At 44.1% G+C, this 15,603-nt stretch overlaps 1 protein-coding gene across 2 annotated transcripts in view; it reads left to right on the top strand.

Annotated features, from left to right (window-relative positions):
- The window catches only part of GABRB1 (gamma-aminobutyric acid type A receptor subunit beta1), a 116,562-nt gene that overhangs the window by 87,195 nt on the left and 13,764 nt on the right, over nucleotides 1-15,603 (top strand). For both annotated transcript variants that reach the window (XM_066631864.1, XM_066631863.1), the window contains exon 5: nucleotides 7,660-7,742. In XM_066631864.1, the coding sequence (XP_066487961.1) occupies nucleotides 7,660-7,742 (83 nt within the window). The remainder of the gene's footprint in view (nucleotides 1-7,659; nucleotides 7,743-15,603) is intronic.

The following is a 15,603-nucleotide window of genomic DNA, read 5'->3' as shown; positions in this document are numbered from 1 at the left end:
TGGTAAGGCAACACCTGGAGTATTGTGTCCAGTTCTGGTCGCCGCATCTCAAAAAAGACATAGTGGAAATGGAAAAGGTGCAAAAGAGAGCGACTAAGATGATTACGGGGCTGGGGCACCTTCCTTATGAGGAAAGGCTACGGCGTTTGGGCCTCTTCAGCCTAGAAAAGAGACGCTTGAGGGGGGACATGATTGAGACATACAAAATTATGCAGGGAATGGACAGAGTGGATAGGGAGATGCTCTTTACACTCTCACATAATACCAGAACCAGGGGACATCCACTAAAACTGAGTGTTGGGCAGGTTAGGACAGACAAAAGAAAATATTTCTTTACTCAGCGTGTGGTCGGTCTGTGGAACTCCTTGCCACAGGATGTGGTGCTGGCGTCTAGCCTAGACGCCTTTAAAAGGGGATTGGACAAGTTTCTGGAGGAAAAATCCATTATGGGGTACAAGCCATGATGTGTATGCGCAACCTCCTGATTTTAGGAATGGGTTAAGTCAGAATGCCAGATGTAGGGGAGGGCACCAGGATGAGGTCTCTTGTTATCTGGTGTGCTCCCTGGGGCATTTGGTGGGCCGCTGTGAGATACAGGAAGCTGGACTAGATGGGCCTATGGCCTGATCCAGTGGGGCTGTTCTTATGTTCTTTTGTTCTTATGACATTCTTTTCTCAATTTAGTATTCCATTTGTTGTTTAAGCTCCATTTGTTTAATAACTCATTCAGTCATTAAAGCAGCATTCATTTATGACAACCCCCCCCCTTTTCATTATTTTAAGTAACCCATTATTTTAAGTAACCAGTTGTGTTGCTAGGAGGTGTGGGCCACATCTGGTGATGGTCGCAGGGGGTGATACCACTGCTGGCCAAAACTTTGGTATTTTTGAATAATATCATGTTATGTATCAATCGATGTGTAATTTCCTGCAGAATGCAATGAAACAAACTGTGTTGAAATATATCCTATCAAAAGTTATAGCCAAAAAACCAGCGAAGCAGGCAATGGTACATCACCCACTGCATGGGAGGAGGTCCATCATAGGGCCTCCACACCAGGTCCTGCAAACCCTAATGATGCCACTGTATGTAACAAAATAAGGTGCTCCTTTATAGAACTAAAACCTTTAAAAACAAATAACTGTTTTTAAAATAGAAAAGGATCTTTGAAATCCCTCCTGGCAGTTGCCATATTTTTTTCCCCCACATGTATTGTATTGGCAACCTTCAGTCTCGAAAGACTATGGTATCGCGCTCTGAAAGGTGGTTCTGGCACAGCGTCTAGTGTGGCTGAAAAGGCCAATCCGGGAGTGACAATCCCTTCCACACTGGGAGCAAGTGCAGTCTGTCCCTGGTCTGTCTCCCTGGCTATGGGCCTTCCTTCTTTGCCTCTTAGCCTCAGACTGTTGGCAAAGTGTCTCTTCAAACTGGGAAAGGCCATGCTGCACAGCCTGCCTCCAAGCGGGCCGCTCAGAGGCCAGGGTTTCCCACTTGTTGAGGTCCATCCCTAAGGCCTTCAGATCCCCCTTGCAGATGTCCTTGTATCGCAGCTGTGGTCTACCTGTAGGGCGCTTTCCTTGCACGAGTTCTCCATAGAGGAGATCCTTTGGGATCCGGCCATCATCCATTCTCACGACATGACCAAGCCAACGCAGGCGTCCCTGTTTCAGCAGTGAATACATGCTAGGGATTCCAGCACGTTCCAGGACTGTGTTGTTGGAACTTTGTCCTGCCAGGTGATGCCGAGGATGCGTCGGAGGCAGCGCATGTGGAAAGCGCTCAGTTTCCTCTCCTGTTGTGAGCGAAGAGTCCATGACTCGCTGCAGTACAGAAGTGTACTCAGGACGCAAGCTCACAATGCCTCAAACATTTCAGTGGTCCAGAACACTATGGGGAAAAAAAAAACATGGCAGGCTACTGTGAAAAGGAATGGGAAATGATGAACCAAATATAGCTCATGTGCCATTCAGGCCTCATAAGCATTTATTTCATGAAATTTGTGCTGAATGAGTTTTATTCAGTTCAATCTTTAATTTTTTCCTAAACGAATATACAACCCTACCAAATATACACAAGATGGACCAGTTGGAGTTAGAAAAGAGAACAGACTGGTTGGAGTTAGAAAAAGGATGAGCTAGTGTGGAACACTAGAGAATTCTGTCTTCTAACTCCCAACTTGTCCATCTGCCTCAGCTCTACAGTAACCCTAACCTACCTCACAGGGTTGTCGCCAGGATAAATAGGGGTTAATGCCATTTTGATGTCCTCCTCTCCTTGGAGGAAGGGTGAGATATAAATATAATACAGAGTACTGGCATGCCCTGACCTGTGAGAATAAACTTTGCACATTTAAAAAGTGCTTTTTAAATTGCTGTTAACTAAGGAGCAAGAGTGCCCAGGTTTGCCCATTTAGAAAGCTAAAATATTTTCTTTCAGTACTCCAAAGCAATTGGAAGCAAGAGTAGGCATGGAGGGTTTGGGAGATGTACTGAAGCCAGAAAGCCACAGGAGGGCAATAATAATGTTTAATGGTTGGTAAGCAGCTTTCCATTTTCTGCCGCTTTCTTTTTCATGTTGAATGGAAAAAGTGAAATCCTTTAAATATCTATTGAATACATCTGGAAGGCATGAAATATCACCAGAGACGTAATGGAGCAACACCCAAATGAGAATTAAACATAGTAAACATCCTCTCTGTTGTTTTTATTTGAAGAATTTCCTTGAGGTGGTAGGTAAATTTGAAAGAAAAATAAATGAGGCTATTTATAAAAACTCAATAAACTCTGTGCCTTAATACTGAAAAAAAATGAAGGCGGTTTTGTTGCCTAAATTCAGGGTATCATAAAATCAAGGAGAGCATTGCAAAGGATATTATAGCTGCTGGGCAGCCCAATCCTGAGCTGCCCAGAGCTCCCGGACCCAGCGGCTCCATGGAGGGCTGTCGCCAGATCCTGCGCCTCCTGCGCTACCACAGGAGGCTCCTCGGAAGAAGGGGACGTTTGTCCCCTTCCCTGGCATAAAGGAAGCTGCCCCGCTATGGGGCTACTCACTTTAGCGGCGACCAAAAGATTGGCACTAAAGTAAAGGTACTCGTGTAGGGTGAGCAGCCCTGCACGAGCGCCTTGGATCCTGCAGAGCTCAGCTCCACAGTTCCACCTCCCCATGCCCCTGGCCACGCCTCCCCCCTCTCTGGAACGCCTCCCCCACGCCCCCGCCTCCCATTCTGCAGCCCGGTGGTCTGGAAGACTGCAGAGCTGCGAAACCTGGGCAACTGCTGGGCGCTAGCCAGTGCTGGCGGGCGCTGGGCTAGCTCCGTCGGGAGCCTGGCAGTGAGCCCCGCAAACGTGCCATATGGCACATTTGCAGCTGAGGACTGCAGCGTGGAGCCGTGCCACGGACCTCAGGATTGCGCTCTTATTTATCATTTATTCGATGCCTGCTATTCTCCACCTTGTATTACTACTTATATATCTATGATAAAAGAAAATGAACATAAATGACCAAGGTCTATACTTCCAGAATGTTTGCCATAGCTCCATCTCACTTGTTGGGCAGTAGGCTGGGACCTACATGTGAAGCGGAATGGGGTGGTAATGAATGATAGAGTCATAACATGGGGTAAAGCAGTGGTTCTCAAACTTTTTAGTACCAGTGCACACTTTTTAGAATGACAATCTGTCTGGGCCCTCCAGAAGGGATGTCAGTAACCTGGAAGTGATGTCATAACTGGAAGTGACATCATCAAGCAAGAACATTTTTAACACCCCCCATACTACCAAATCAGATCAAATCAATGAAGTAAGTAAATTAGTTGGCAACCTTCAGTCTCGAAAGACTATGGTATCGCGCTCTGAAAGGTGGTTCTGGAACAGTGTCTAGTGTGGCTGAAAAGGCCGATTCGGGAGTGACAATCCCTTCCACACTGGGAGCAAGTGCAGTCTGTCCCTGGTCTGTCTCCCTGGCTATGGGCCTTCCTTCTTTGCCTCTTAGCCTCAGACAGGTTTACAATAAGTGTAAGTTTAGAAATGTATTTAAAACCAAGAACCCTCCCAACCTCCCAAGCAGTTGCTGATCTGTTTAAAAAAATTCCCAAAACATCTCAAAGGCTGCAATCCTATCCACATATTCCTGGGTGTAATCCCCACTGACTACCATTGTTAAAAGCATATACAAAATAGGCCAGATCTGTATCATTTCCCCAAATGCAGTGATATATCGTGGTAGCATCAAGTCTAATATATTAAAAATAAAATACACATTGAAATTAATGGGAACCCACCTAAAATTGGCTTGCAACCGACCTAGTGGGTCCCAACCCACTGTTTGAGAAACACTGAGGTTGGGAATTAGAGCCCCCTTGCTATATGGGGTATCCTCTCTTGGTACTGGAAAACTTTCCAAGAGTCTGGGCAAACATACTACAGGATGAAGAAAAAGCATCCACCACGACCCAGGTTTTGGAACAAACTGCCGTTTCTTTGTTTTTCCCTTGGTGCTTCCTCAAATTTGCCATTTCCACTCCATTTTGGTTTTTTATGTGCTGTGTATTTGCCCTGTCAAACACAACTGCTGTTTGCAATAAATTTTACTTCCCATTCACAGGCAACTTTTATTATAGCATCTTGTTTGTAGGGCCATAGTTATAGCTCTGTCAGAATTTTGGTTATAAATTTTATTGTATTGTATTTATAGCCCCACAGTGAAAAAGAGGAAGTATGCTGAAATTTCTTTGATAGGTTTCGACTCCATAGGATATTTTTATATGTAAAATATAGCGCAATGTTACTTTGTATTTTCTATCTTCAGAGGAGCAACAGAGAATGAATCTTTGTGCTATCCTGCATAATAAGTTTTCCTTGATCAAGCCATGGGTGTTATCTGTACGGAAGCAGGACACTGATTGCATTTTCTTTGATGGATGGGGAATTACCTGTAAATTGATGTTATGTGCACACAATTCCCCAGACTAAACTGAAAGCACAAGCCAAATTTCCTCCAGATCAGAGCTACAGAGTCTTGTATTAAACTTTGCCTTGATGAAATTCTTAACTCTGGAAATGTGTGTAATTTTTCATGCTACAATAAATATTTTCCCTATCTCCAAAAAGCTGGAAAATCAAAATACTTTTAGGCTGCAATCCTACACACGCCTATCCAGTTGTAAACCCTACTGAACTCAATGGGCCTTATTTCTAAGTAGACCTGCATAGGCATAGTGTTGTTAGGCGGTAACACTTAGAAATGTTGTTTACACCAAAATACCTGTTACAGTCAACATGACTTATAATACGTACTTAACACAAGAGAGGTAATGCTTTGCTACATACTATATTTTATTTGTGTATGTATTTTTTATTTATAAATAAATTATTTATTTATTTATCCTGCTCTTTATCCTGCAAAGGGCACTCTAGGTGGCTTAGAAATAAAACAATACTAAAAACAATGATATATAATAAAACATTTAAAAGAATAGAACACAATAACACTTGGATCCTGATTAAAATCCATTCATAAAAAAGTGCCATGCCCTCCGGTGACCGCATAAAAAGGCTTTCCTGATGAAATAGTTGTTAAGACCCAGCAGAAAGGACTCTAAAGAGGGAGCTGTTCTCAATTCCAGGGGGAGGGAATTCCACATATAGGGTGCCACCACCAAGAAGGCCCTATTTCTTGCTGTCATCCCCCTCATATCTGCTGGTGGCAGTACAGTTAGAAGGGCCCTTTCTGATGACCCGAGAGGATGGGTTGAATTGTATGGAAGGAGGCAGGGCTTTAAAAGTCAAAACTAGCACTTTGAATTGAGCCCGGAAATGAACTGGAAGCCAGTGTAGTCACTGAAGCAGTGGCCCAGCTGGCAAACCACAGAAACCACACGGGCAGCAGCGTTCGGTACTAATTACAGTTTTGCAAAGATTTTTTATTCTGGAAAAGTTTAAAACAGTCAAATAATAAATGGAGTTGGGGAGCCTGTGGTTCATAAAGTGGCACTCTACTGTCCTTTCTCCAAATGGCAGAAAGTTAAAGGAAGCCTGAATAATTATGGTATGTACTTATACTGTAATCTGTTCACTTTAAAAATATACAGGTTGAGAATGAACAGCAGGAGCCCATACTGTGAGTGCACTCAGAACTAGCCTAAAGGCAGAATCAGAATTGCAGAATGATTCGTGAACTGCTTGTTTTCCTCTGAAATTAATAATCAGCCCATTTTCACACTGTGCAGAATGCAACTAATTACCTGAAAAATGACTGCCCGGGATGGCACCAAAGATTCTTTCATTAGCATTCCATTCTGCTGGAAAAGCAGAAAACAACCAAGGAAATGGGCAAGAGAATGTTAGCAATGGAAAAAGGGAATGGCAATCTGGCCCCATCAGTCCCAGGAAATACCAGTAAAGGAAAAACCAGCCTGACTCTAGTCCTCAATCAAAGCAGGCTCAAGGAGATTTGCTTCTCTCCCTTCCCAGAAAGATTTTTGCTACAGATGCTAATTGCTCTCCAGCTTCAGCTGTGGGGGAGACAGTCTGGCCTCAGTCACTGGTTGGAAGACCAATTGCTACTGGGTAGTTGCACCACCTTTGTCCCAACAAGTATACCAGTGACGTGGGGCAGTGATGTTGTGATGTCACATGACATTGTCATGTCACGTCTCGGTTCTCCCTAGAGGAGGGAGTGCTTGATGCAGTGGCTTTGCACCCCCTTTCCTTCTATGGAGGAGCCTCCATGGGAGAAGGAACAGGGGTGGGAAGCTGCTGCAGCAAACACTCCCTCCCAGCATGGGTATATACCACATTCAACCACTAGAGGTTGCTGCATACAGTATATACCAGTGTTTTCCAACATTTGTCCTCTGTTGTACCCCTTCAGATGGCCCACCTATTCGAAGTACCACCAGAAATAACTGGCAATGACATTATTGCCAGTTACTTGGAAGACCAGATGCAACATGTCAAACACCAGTAAGAGGCTCGGTGTGGACAGGAGGGCTGTTTTGAGTGTCAAAAAGCATGCTTTGGAGACTCCTACCGCTTTTGTTATGTTGCCTTCCTGATTTCACTGCCAGGACGCAGTTGTCCAGGGGTCCCGCGAGTACCACCAGACACCACCTCAAGTACCACTGGTGGTACCCGTACCGCTGTTTGAGAAACACTGGTATATACCCATGCTTTTTCAATCCTTTTTCAAAATCCATTCTCTCCTTTTCCTGTGCAAGTCAATTTTTTACTCTGCTCCCCTCTTCCGTCCACCCCATCTACTTATTGTATTCAATCCAACTCTCAGCATATTTGGTTCTCCATGCATTTATTATTTATTTTTGGGCCCTGAACACCATGTCAGATATATGATGCAGCCCTTGTGCATATACGAGGTATGATGACCCCTGCTTTACATGAAAGGAGCAAGAAATGGCAGGTGAAGAAAACATTCTAGTCTATGCGATGTCAAGTTGATCTTGTGTTGTGTAGTCATGTGAGGCACGGTTATGGAATCGTGGCTGGAGGAGGTTGTGTGACAAGCCACAATTTACCACTCATTTACCCCTTCACTTCCCACTTCAAGAGAACGTGTTTCTGTTGTTTTAATGTGAAAATATTTGAGCAAAGGCAGAAGTCCACACGCCTTTGTTTTCTGATCTTATCTTGGTCTCCTTTCAGGATCACCACTACAGCGGCATGCATGATGGATCTACGCAGGTACCCCCTGGATGAACAAAACTGCACACTGGAAATTGAAAGCTGTAAGTTGTGTCACCATTTTCCATGGCCTATGAAACACTTGCTTGGGAACATACTTGCTTGGGAACATGCTTGCTTGGGAACACGCTAGAGAAGCCACATGGAACACTGAGACTGTTTTCCATGGGAAAAAGCCTACATCTAATTTCTTGGGTTTTTTTCTGAACTTTTATAAAATTGCATGTAATATATCTCATTTCTACTGAGATATTGTCTAAAGCAGGAGTGCACAAACCCTGGCCTGGGGGCCTGGGGGATCCTCAAAACAGCCAACAGGGAGCCCCTAATCTCCAATGAGCCTCTGGGCCACTGCAGCAGCAGTGAAGGAAAGGCCGACCTTGTTTTGTGCAAAGCCTTTTGCAGGCATTGAGCTATTGCAAGTCCTTTATTCATTCATATAAGTTCCAGCTCTAATATATTCATTTATGTAAATTTTAAAATGTAAATTAATTCTTTTCTTCCTCAACACAGTGTCAGAGAGATAATGTGGCCCTCCTACCAAAAAGTTTAGACATCCCTGGTCTAAAGTTTACTATATGGTTCCCCATCAGTCACATTTCTCAGACCTGCTTTAAGCTCTTTATAAAATTTTGGAAATATTGCTTTTCAAAAGTCATGCATAAATAGTTGCTCTCACGAAGATGGTATATCTGAATCGGTTACATGTACCATACAGTCACAACTATTACTATATCATTTATCATGACTGAGGCTGTGAGCATCAATTTGCAGATGATTCTACTAAAGCTTTACAGCCCAGCCCTATCCAGTGCCAGCACAGCAGACCCACACTCTGTCCTGTGTTGGTTAGGAGCAGGTTGGAGGTCTCCTCGGGGTAAGGGGACATTTGTTACCCCGTGTTGAGCCCCAACTTGCCCAATGGGGCTATTTGAATCCATGCCAGCAAAATAGCTGGTGCAGGTCCAAGAAGTCCTGTGTCCATGGAAAAGGCTTGGGAGGGGGAATAGGCTATAGAAGTGTTTCTCAAAGTTTGTCCTCCATTGTTCCACTTTGCAGGCTAAACCTATTCAAAGTACCACTGGAAGTAACTGGTGATAGCATTATCACCAATTACTTCTGGGTTGGGAGGCCACATGCAATGCAACAAACACCAGTAAGAGGCTCAGGGTGGACAGGAGGACTTTCTCGAGTGTGGAAAAGCATGCTTTGGAGTTCTGCATGCCTACCTCCTACCACTGTTTGTTGTGTTGCATTTGCAGTCTTGCTGCCAGGCAGCAGGTGTCCAGGGATCTCATGAGTACCAGCAGATACCACCTAAAGTACCACTGGTGGTACCTGTTGCACAGGTTGAGAAACACTGGGCTATAGGATATGGTGGAGGCCTCCTCTGTCAATACCCCCCTAGGCCTTTTATGTAAATAATAGACACCCACTCACCACCTTCACTCCCAAACTGGAGAAGCTAATCTGATTCCTTACTCAATCCACTGTAATGATAACAGCCCCAGTGGTGAATAGGATGATGAGTGTATGGAGAGATCTGTCTTCACTTGAAGGCCCTCTCATACATCAGTGAAATCAATGGACCCAGGCAGAGCAAGGACCAAGTTTGCTTTTACACAGCTGCCTCTGCTCCTATTATCTCAAAACTACCAAGAGATACCTGAAAAGAGGTAGGAATGCTGTGTCCGTCCCCCCCCCCCGTTGCTCCATATACACCTACAAGTGAATCATTGATTAGGGGTTGTTTGAGATATAAAGATCACAGAGTCCTTCCTCATAGTTTGTTGTTGGCAACCTTCAGTCTCGAAAGACTATGGTATCGCGCTCTGAAAGGTGGTTCTGGAACAGCGTCTAGCGTGGCTGAAAAGGCCAATTCGAGAGTGACAATCCCCTCCACACTGGGAGCAAGTGCAGTCTGTCCCTGGTCTGTCTCCCTGGCTATGGGCCTTCCTTCTTTGCCTCTTTGCCTCAGACCGTTGGCCACGTGTCTCTTCAAACTGAGAAAGGCCATGCTGCACAGCCTGCCTCCAAGCAGGCCGCTCAGAAGCCAGGGCTTCCCATCTGTTGAGGTCTACTCCTAAGGCCTTCAGATCCCTCTTGCAGATGTCCTTGTATTGCAGCTGTGGTCTACCTGTAGGGCGCTTTCCTTGCACGAGTTCTCCATAGAGGAGATCCTTTAGGATCCAGCCATCATCCATTCTCACGACATGACCGAGCCAACGCAGGCGTCTCTGTTTCAGCAGTGCATACATGCTAGGGATTCCAGCATGTTCCAGGACTGTGTTGTTAGGAACTTTGTCCTGCCAAGTGATGCCGAGAATGCGTCGGAGGCAGCGCATGTGGAAAGCGTTCGGTTTCCTCTCCTGTTGTGAGCAAAGAGTCCATGACTCGCTGCTGTACAGAAGTGTACTCAGGACGAAAGCTCTGTAGACCTGGATCATAGTTTATGTTCCACCTTTCTGTGAATGACAGCAGAAGGCATCTAACAATATAAAAACAGGCAAAACATACATTAAAATACAAATATAATTATAAAATGACACTGAAAACAACAGATTAGGAATCACATGTCAAGATAGATGCTGCTGTAGGGACAATCAGTTCTGCAGGATAGTCTGCAAAACCCAAAGCTCCAGCCATTGTTGTGGTAGACAGCACTGAACTAAAACATGTTTGTTTTCCATTCCCGTCTAAGGATGCCTAATTTCCCACAATGGCAAGTGTTAAATTTCCTGGTTGGTTTCAAACTTGTATGCCTAGGCATTTGAATGTATAAGCATGCTGGGGATCAGGAGCAGTCCAAGGGGCACAGCTGAAGGAAGAAGTGGGCTGCCACTGCCCTCTCTCTCTCTCTCTCTCTCTCTCTCTCTCTCATTGGGGAGCTCAGTGAATGGTGAATTGGAGGGGATGGTAGACAGGGCACCCCTCCTTCAATCTTGGCTCTCCCCCACCTCATACAAAACCAGAGGACAGCCACTGAAATTGAGTGTTGGGAGAGTTAGAACAGACAAAAGAAAATAATTCTTTATCCAGTGGGTAATTGATCTGTGGAACTCCTTGCCACAGGATGTGGTGATGGTGTCTGGCCTAGATGCCCTTAAAAGGGGATTGGACAGATTTCTGGAGGAAAAGTCCATCACAGGTTACAAGCTGTGATGGGTATATACAACCTCCTGGTTTTAGAAGTAGGCTTCTTCAGAATGCCAGGTGCAAGGGAATGGCAAGTGGATACAGGTGTCTTGTTGTCTTGTGTGCTCCCTGAGGCAACTGGTGGGCTGGATTAAATGGATGGGCCTTTGGCTCTTCTTCTGTTCTTATGGGTGCAATCCTAACAAACTTTCCAGCACCTAGCTAAGGGCAGTGCAGCTCCGAGGTAAGGGAATGTTTATTCCCTTACCTTGAGGAAGCCTCCATGATTGTCAGCCAACTGCAGGATGCAGCACATGCCCCATTGACACAGCTATGCCAGTGCTGGAAAGTTGGTTAGGATTTGGGCTGAAGTCACTCAAAATGGCCACTTCCAATGGCTTCATCGCTAAGCCAACTGTGCTATTTTGCATCCCAGTTCACTAGTAGTGTAGTACTGCTATACTATCATACAGAACAGACAAGCACAGGCCCACACAATTTATGATCTGTCAAGCTGCATGCTACCTCTGTCAAGGACTCTGTAAGCTTTCTGATTTTGCTGCCTGCCTAGGAATACAAAAATGAGAGCACCCTGGCAAGCCACAAGACACAACTCAGTGGGTCACAAATTTTGCATGCCTGAATAAGCAGATCTCTGATTCTGTGTTCGTCCCGACAGGCATCTCTTCTGTTTAGAACTATTTCAGCTTCCTTTGTCCTCTTTTTACAATATTAACAACCACCATCAATTACTTTCACATATATAACATCAGTTACTGAATACTAATTGTCAAATGTAAAAGACTAAATATCAAATTTTGAGCATTCAGCAGATGACACCACCAAATTGGCTCCCACATTAAATAAGGTATCGTGGGAGGAATAGAAAATGTCTCATTAAGGGATTTTATGTTTCCCATCAAAACAGTCTGGTGCTGTGTTTTATCCTTTCTGTGGAAATAGAACAATTTTAAACATAGATGCTGGAACAAAACAAGAGTCAATTTGAAGAGGCATCTGTGTGAATCAATAAAAATAGTCCAGTGAATTCTCTCGGTGGTTTGTTGCAAGGAAGGGGTGGGGGAACTCCCCAGAGCTGTGTTCATATCAGAACCTTCATTGCCCCTAAGCTGGCAAAAAAAAAAAAAATGTTCTGACAAAATGAAATTTGAGCAGATTGATTATAGCTGCCACTCTGAAGCAAGGTTGCATTGGTAATACAAGTAGCGTAGTTGAGGGTGGAATGTGGGGGGGGGCACAGCTCTTGGAGTTTACCTACAGCAACAGTAATGATGTCTTCAGAACACTCAGGTGCCGCCTTTGAAACTTTTCCCAGAAAACCATAGCCTAAGCATCAGGTTCATCAGGAGACATACTGAGAAACTTGTCAAGGGGCAAGTGTTAATCTCTAGGCCAGTGTTCCTTAAACTGTGTGTCGGGACCTACTAAGTGAGTAGCGAACCAATTTCAGGTGGGTCCACATTCATATTTTATTTTTAATATATTAGACTTGATGCTACTGTAGTGTGTGACTGCACTTGGGGAAATGTTTCAGATCTGTACTTTTAACAAGCTACTGTGCACATGTTTTAAAAAACGATAGTCAATGGGTCTAACTCCTGAGTAAGTGTGAGTAGGATTGCTAGAAATTGCTAGAAACTAGGATTGCTAGAAACTAGGATTGTTAGAAATTTTCCTGCTTGATAATGTCACTTCCAGTGGGTCCTGACAGATTCACATTCTAAAAAGTGGGTCCCAGTGCTAAAAGTTTGAGAACCACTGGTCTAGGCAATTGTCTTCCCCAAGGGTTGCCTGAGAGGCAATATGTAGCTTGTGTTACATTAAAGCTATAACCTCATGTAAATTTACGTGAGTGGAACCTTATAGAACACAGTGGAACTTATGCGTCAGTAAACATGTATAGGCTAGTACTTTAATGTACTTTTTTATATTAACCAGGAATATTTTTAATCCAATTGTTTTCAGATTTTATACATTTGTTTTAAACTATTGCCACCTCCTCTAAGAGTCTGAGATGACATGAGCTAGCTAGATTTTTAAATGAAGTATAATCTGTCTCAAAGAAAGAAGGACAAAGTGGCGGAAGAAGAAGACACTCATAAAGAAATTTAACATTTATTTTAGTTCTGATAGGGCATGCCTATGGGGGTGCCACTGTTGAGAGTGCCACAGTGAGCTCATTTCACCTCTGGATAAGATGATCGTGTATCAGAAATATGCACATTAGATTGGAAGAGTGTCACAGTAAAGCTGAAAATCTACTTTTTACTGTCCAGGCTAGGCCAGCACAGGGGAAGTCTGGGTACCATTCCCCACCCCATTCCCTGAAACATGACGTTCTCAGCTTGAGTCAAGTGTGGAATTTGCCTGCCATGGCTGCCCTGAATACCACATGCTTTTAATCCCTCTAGATATTTTGCCATATTGGATTTACTGAAGCCATTAACACTTTTAATAATGATCGTTATGTGCATGTTACCTTTAAGCACTCCCTAGGCTCACATACCTAAATACTGATAGAGCAAAGAACATCGCACTGGTGGGATTGGTCTCAATAACAATCACTGTAAAAACTTGCAGCTCTAATAGTCACTTGTCTAGGGCTACTTAACGAGTTTGCAGCTAAGATTTTGAATAGGCCACTTCTTGGAGCACCCCTCCCTCCCCACAACAATAATCACATCTTCTGATGGTGGAAATATTACTTCTAGCCATCTGGTGACACCTGGTGACTAATCTTGCATCTGTGCTCTGTGCAACATTAGATTTTCCCCAAAAGAATTCCTGTCATGTTCTGATGTGGGACAAGCCCCCTCCCCAGACACACACCCCTTAATCCTCGCTAACAGAACATTCCAGTCAGCTGGGACAGCCAAGTGCTTAAGGCAGCTCATCAAAAACCTTGACATGAGCTTAGGAACTATGGATTTCTAAAACATATGGAAGTCAGAGGTGGATTTTTGAGCTTGCTGGAAATGGTTTTTTCAAGCTTTACTCGTTTTTTTCCTCTTCTTCACCCAAAAATCCTTGAGGCCTCTATGAGTCTAGTCAGCTGTGACATTCCTAGCTGACAGATGGCCCTTTGCTCACTGAAACTGGCCCAAATTAGCCTCACTTGTATCTACCTAACTTCTGATCCCCAGTTTCAAGCAGTAAGCTAGGTCCTTGTACACCAATACCAGCCCTGAATGAAGGCTAGTGTACATGAGCTGCCATATGGACTGCCACATGGATGTAAATTAGTCCACATGACTATTGTAAGCCCTTTGCCAGGCGGTTCTGGCAAATTTCTCCAGGCTGTTACAAATTTCTGAAAATACACTTTTGAAAGGCATTTAAAACTTTGAAAGTGAACACTGCAACATAGAATATGAGGGCAAGAGGTGTGGCCTGGAGGTTGATCGATCGCCTTACCTGACAATGCCAAGCAGGATCAGCTCAGGTCATGCCTTAGATAAGTGACTGGAAGCTGCTGGCTAGAGACAAAGGAATGGCAAGAAATGGATAACATCCTGGCAGAACCAGCCTGAGGCATGTTTTGCAGCTGCCTGTGGAAGCTTTAAAAGCGCAACAGCTGTGCAGCCAGGACGATGATTGCACCATGAAAGGAAACATCTGGAAAAATGGAGGGTCCTATGAGTTTCTCTCATAGAATAAAACTTGTAAAAACCCCATATGAAAAAAGGGGGGGTATGGTCAGTCTGTCTGTTAACCACCTTGAGTCTTCTTGACCACCTTAACCACTCTTGACTCCGGAAGAGTCAAGTCTTCTGGAATGGCAGTATATAAATATTGTAGCAAACAAATAAAAGAGTGGCAAGCCCGCCCCCTCCCCCAAGCTTCAATGCTCCATTCATTAAAAAGTATCTTAAGGAGGTAAGGAAAGAGTTGTGGCATCCGCTCATTGTCCAAAAAGTATCTACACAGTGTATTGCAATTCACTTTAGTTCTTGTCAGTTACCTTTGACTTCCCTGTAGCCCTATGGCATGGCCAAGTGAAGTCTTGCTGAATCTTCAGAAGATGGAAAGGGGTGCTGAATGAGTCTCTTAGAGCAGAGATACATACACTGAGTGCTTTCTGTTACCCTGTTTGGCTGGCCACAGTGAGGTTCTCCTATCTCTAGAGTATACCACAACATATCTCAGTGCTGGAAAGGAATTTGTGAGGTCATTGTGTTGCCCATTTTACTGCCCCCAGAGCCCCACAAATCTCATGTATTCATCATCATATTTGTATCTTGCCCTTCCTCCAGGAGCTCAAAGTAGTGTATCCGTTATCCCAATTTTATCCTCACAAAAATCCTGCATGGTCACTTGAGATGACTAGTGGCAGCTGGTTCATATTCACTCTCTGGGATACCTGGCCGAGAAAAGATTTGAATTCAGATCACCCACATTCAAAGCTAACATTCTAGCCACTGGACTACACAATCCTTAAGAGAGCTTTGCCCCTGACAAAAGAAATGTATGCTGTGCTGGATTTTTGGTGGACTTTTTTTTTTTTTCCCCTTCAGTTCAACAAATCAGTTCTGGACAAAGACAATAGGAATTAGCTGTTGGATCTCTCTGTCTTGTTAGACGATATTTATGGGTTTTAGACATCACAAACCTGTCTGATCCCAGCTCAGGCTCTGCATAATTTCTAAGTGGTATGCCAAGATTGGAGGCTGAAAAACATCATCGTAATTCAACAGACTTCTATGGAATTGGCTGTATGGATTTCAACTTAGATGTTCCCACTCCATGGGT

Source organism: Tiliqua scincoides, chromosome 6, assembly GCF_035046505.1.
Source record: "Tiliqua scincoides isolate rTilSci1 chromosome 6, rTilSci1.hap2, whole genome shotgun sequence".
Classification (NCBI taxonomy): Eukaryota; Metazoa; Chordata; class Lepidosauria; order Squamata; family Scincidae; genus Tiliqua; species Tiliqua scincoides.
Note: the sequence above shows the minus strand (reverse complement) of the source record. Positions and strands in the feature narration are given on the sequence as shown.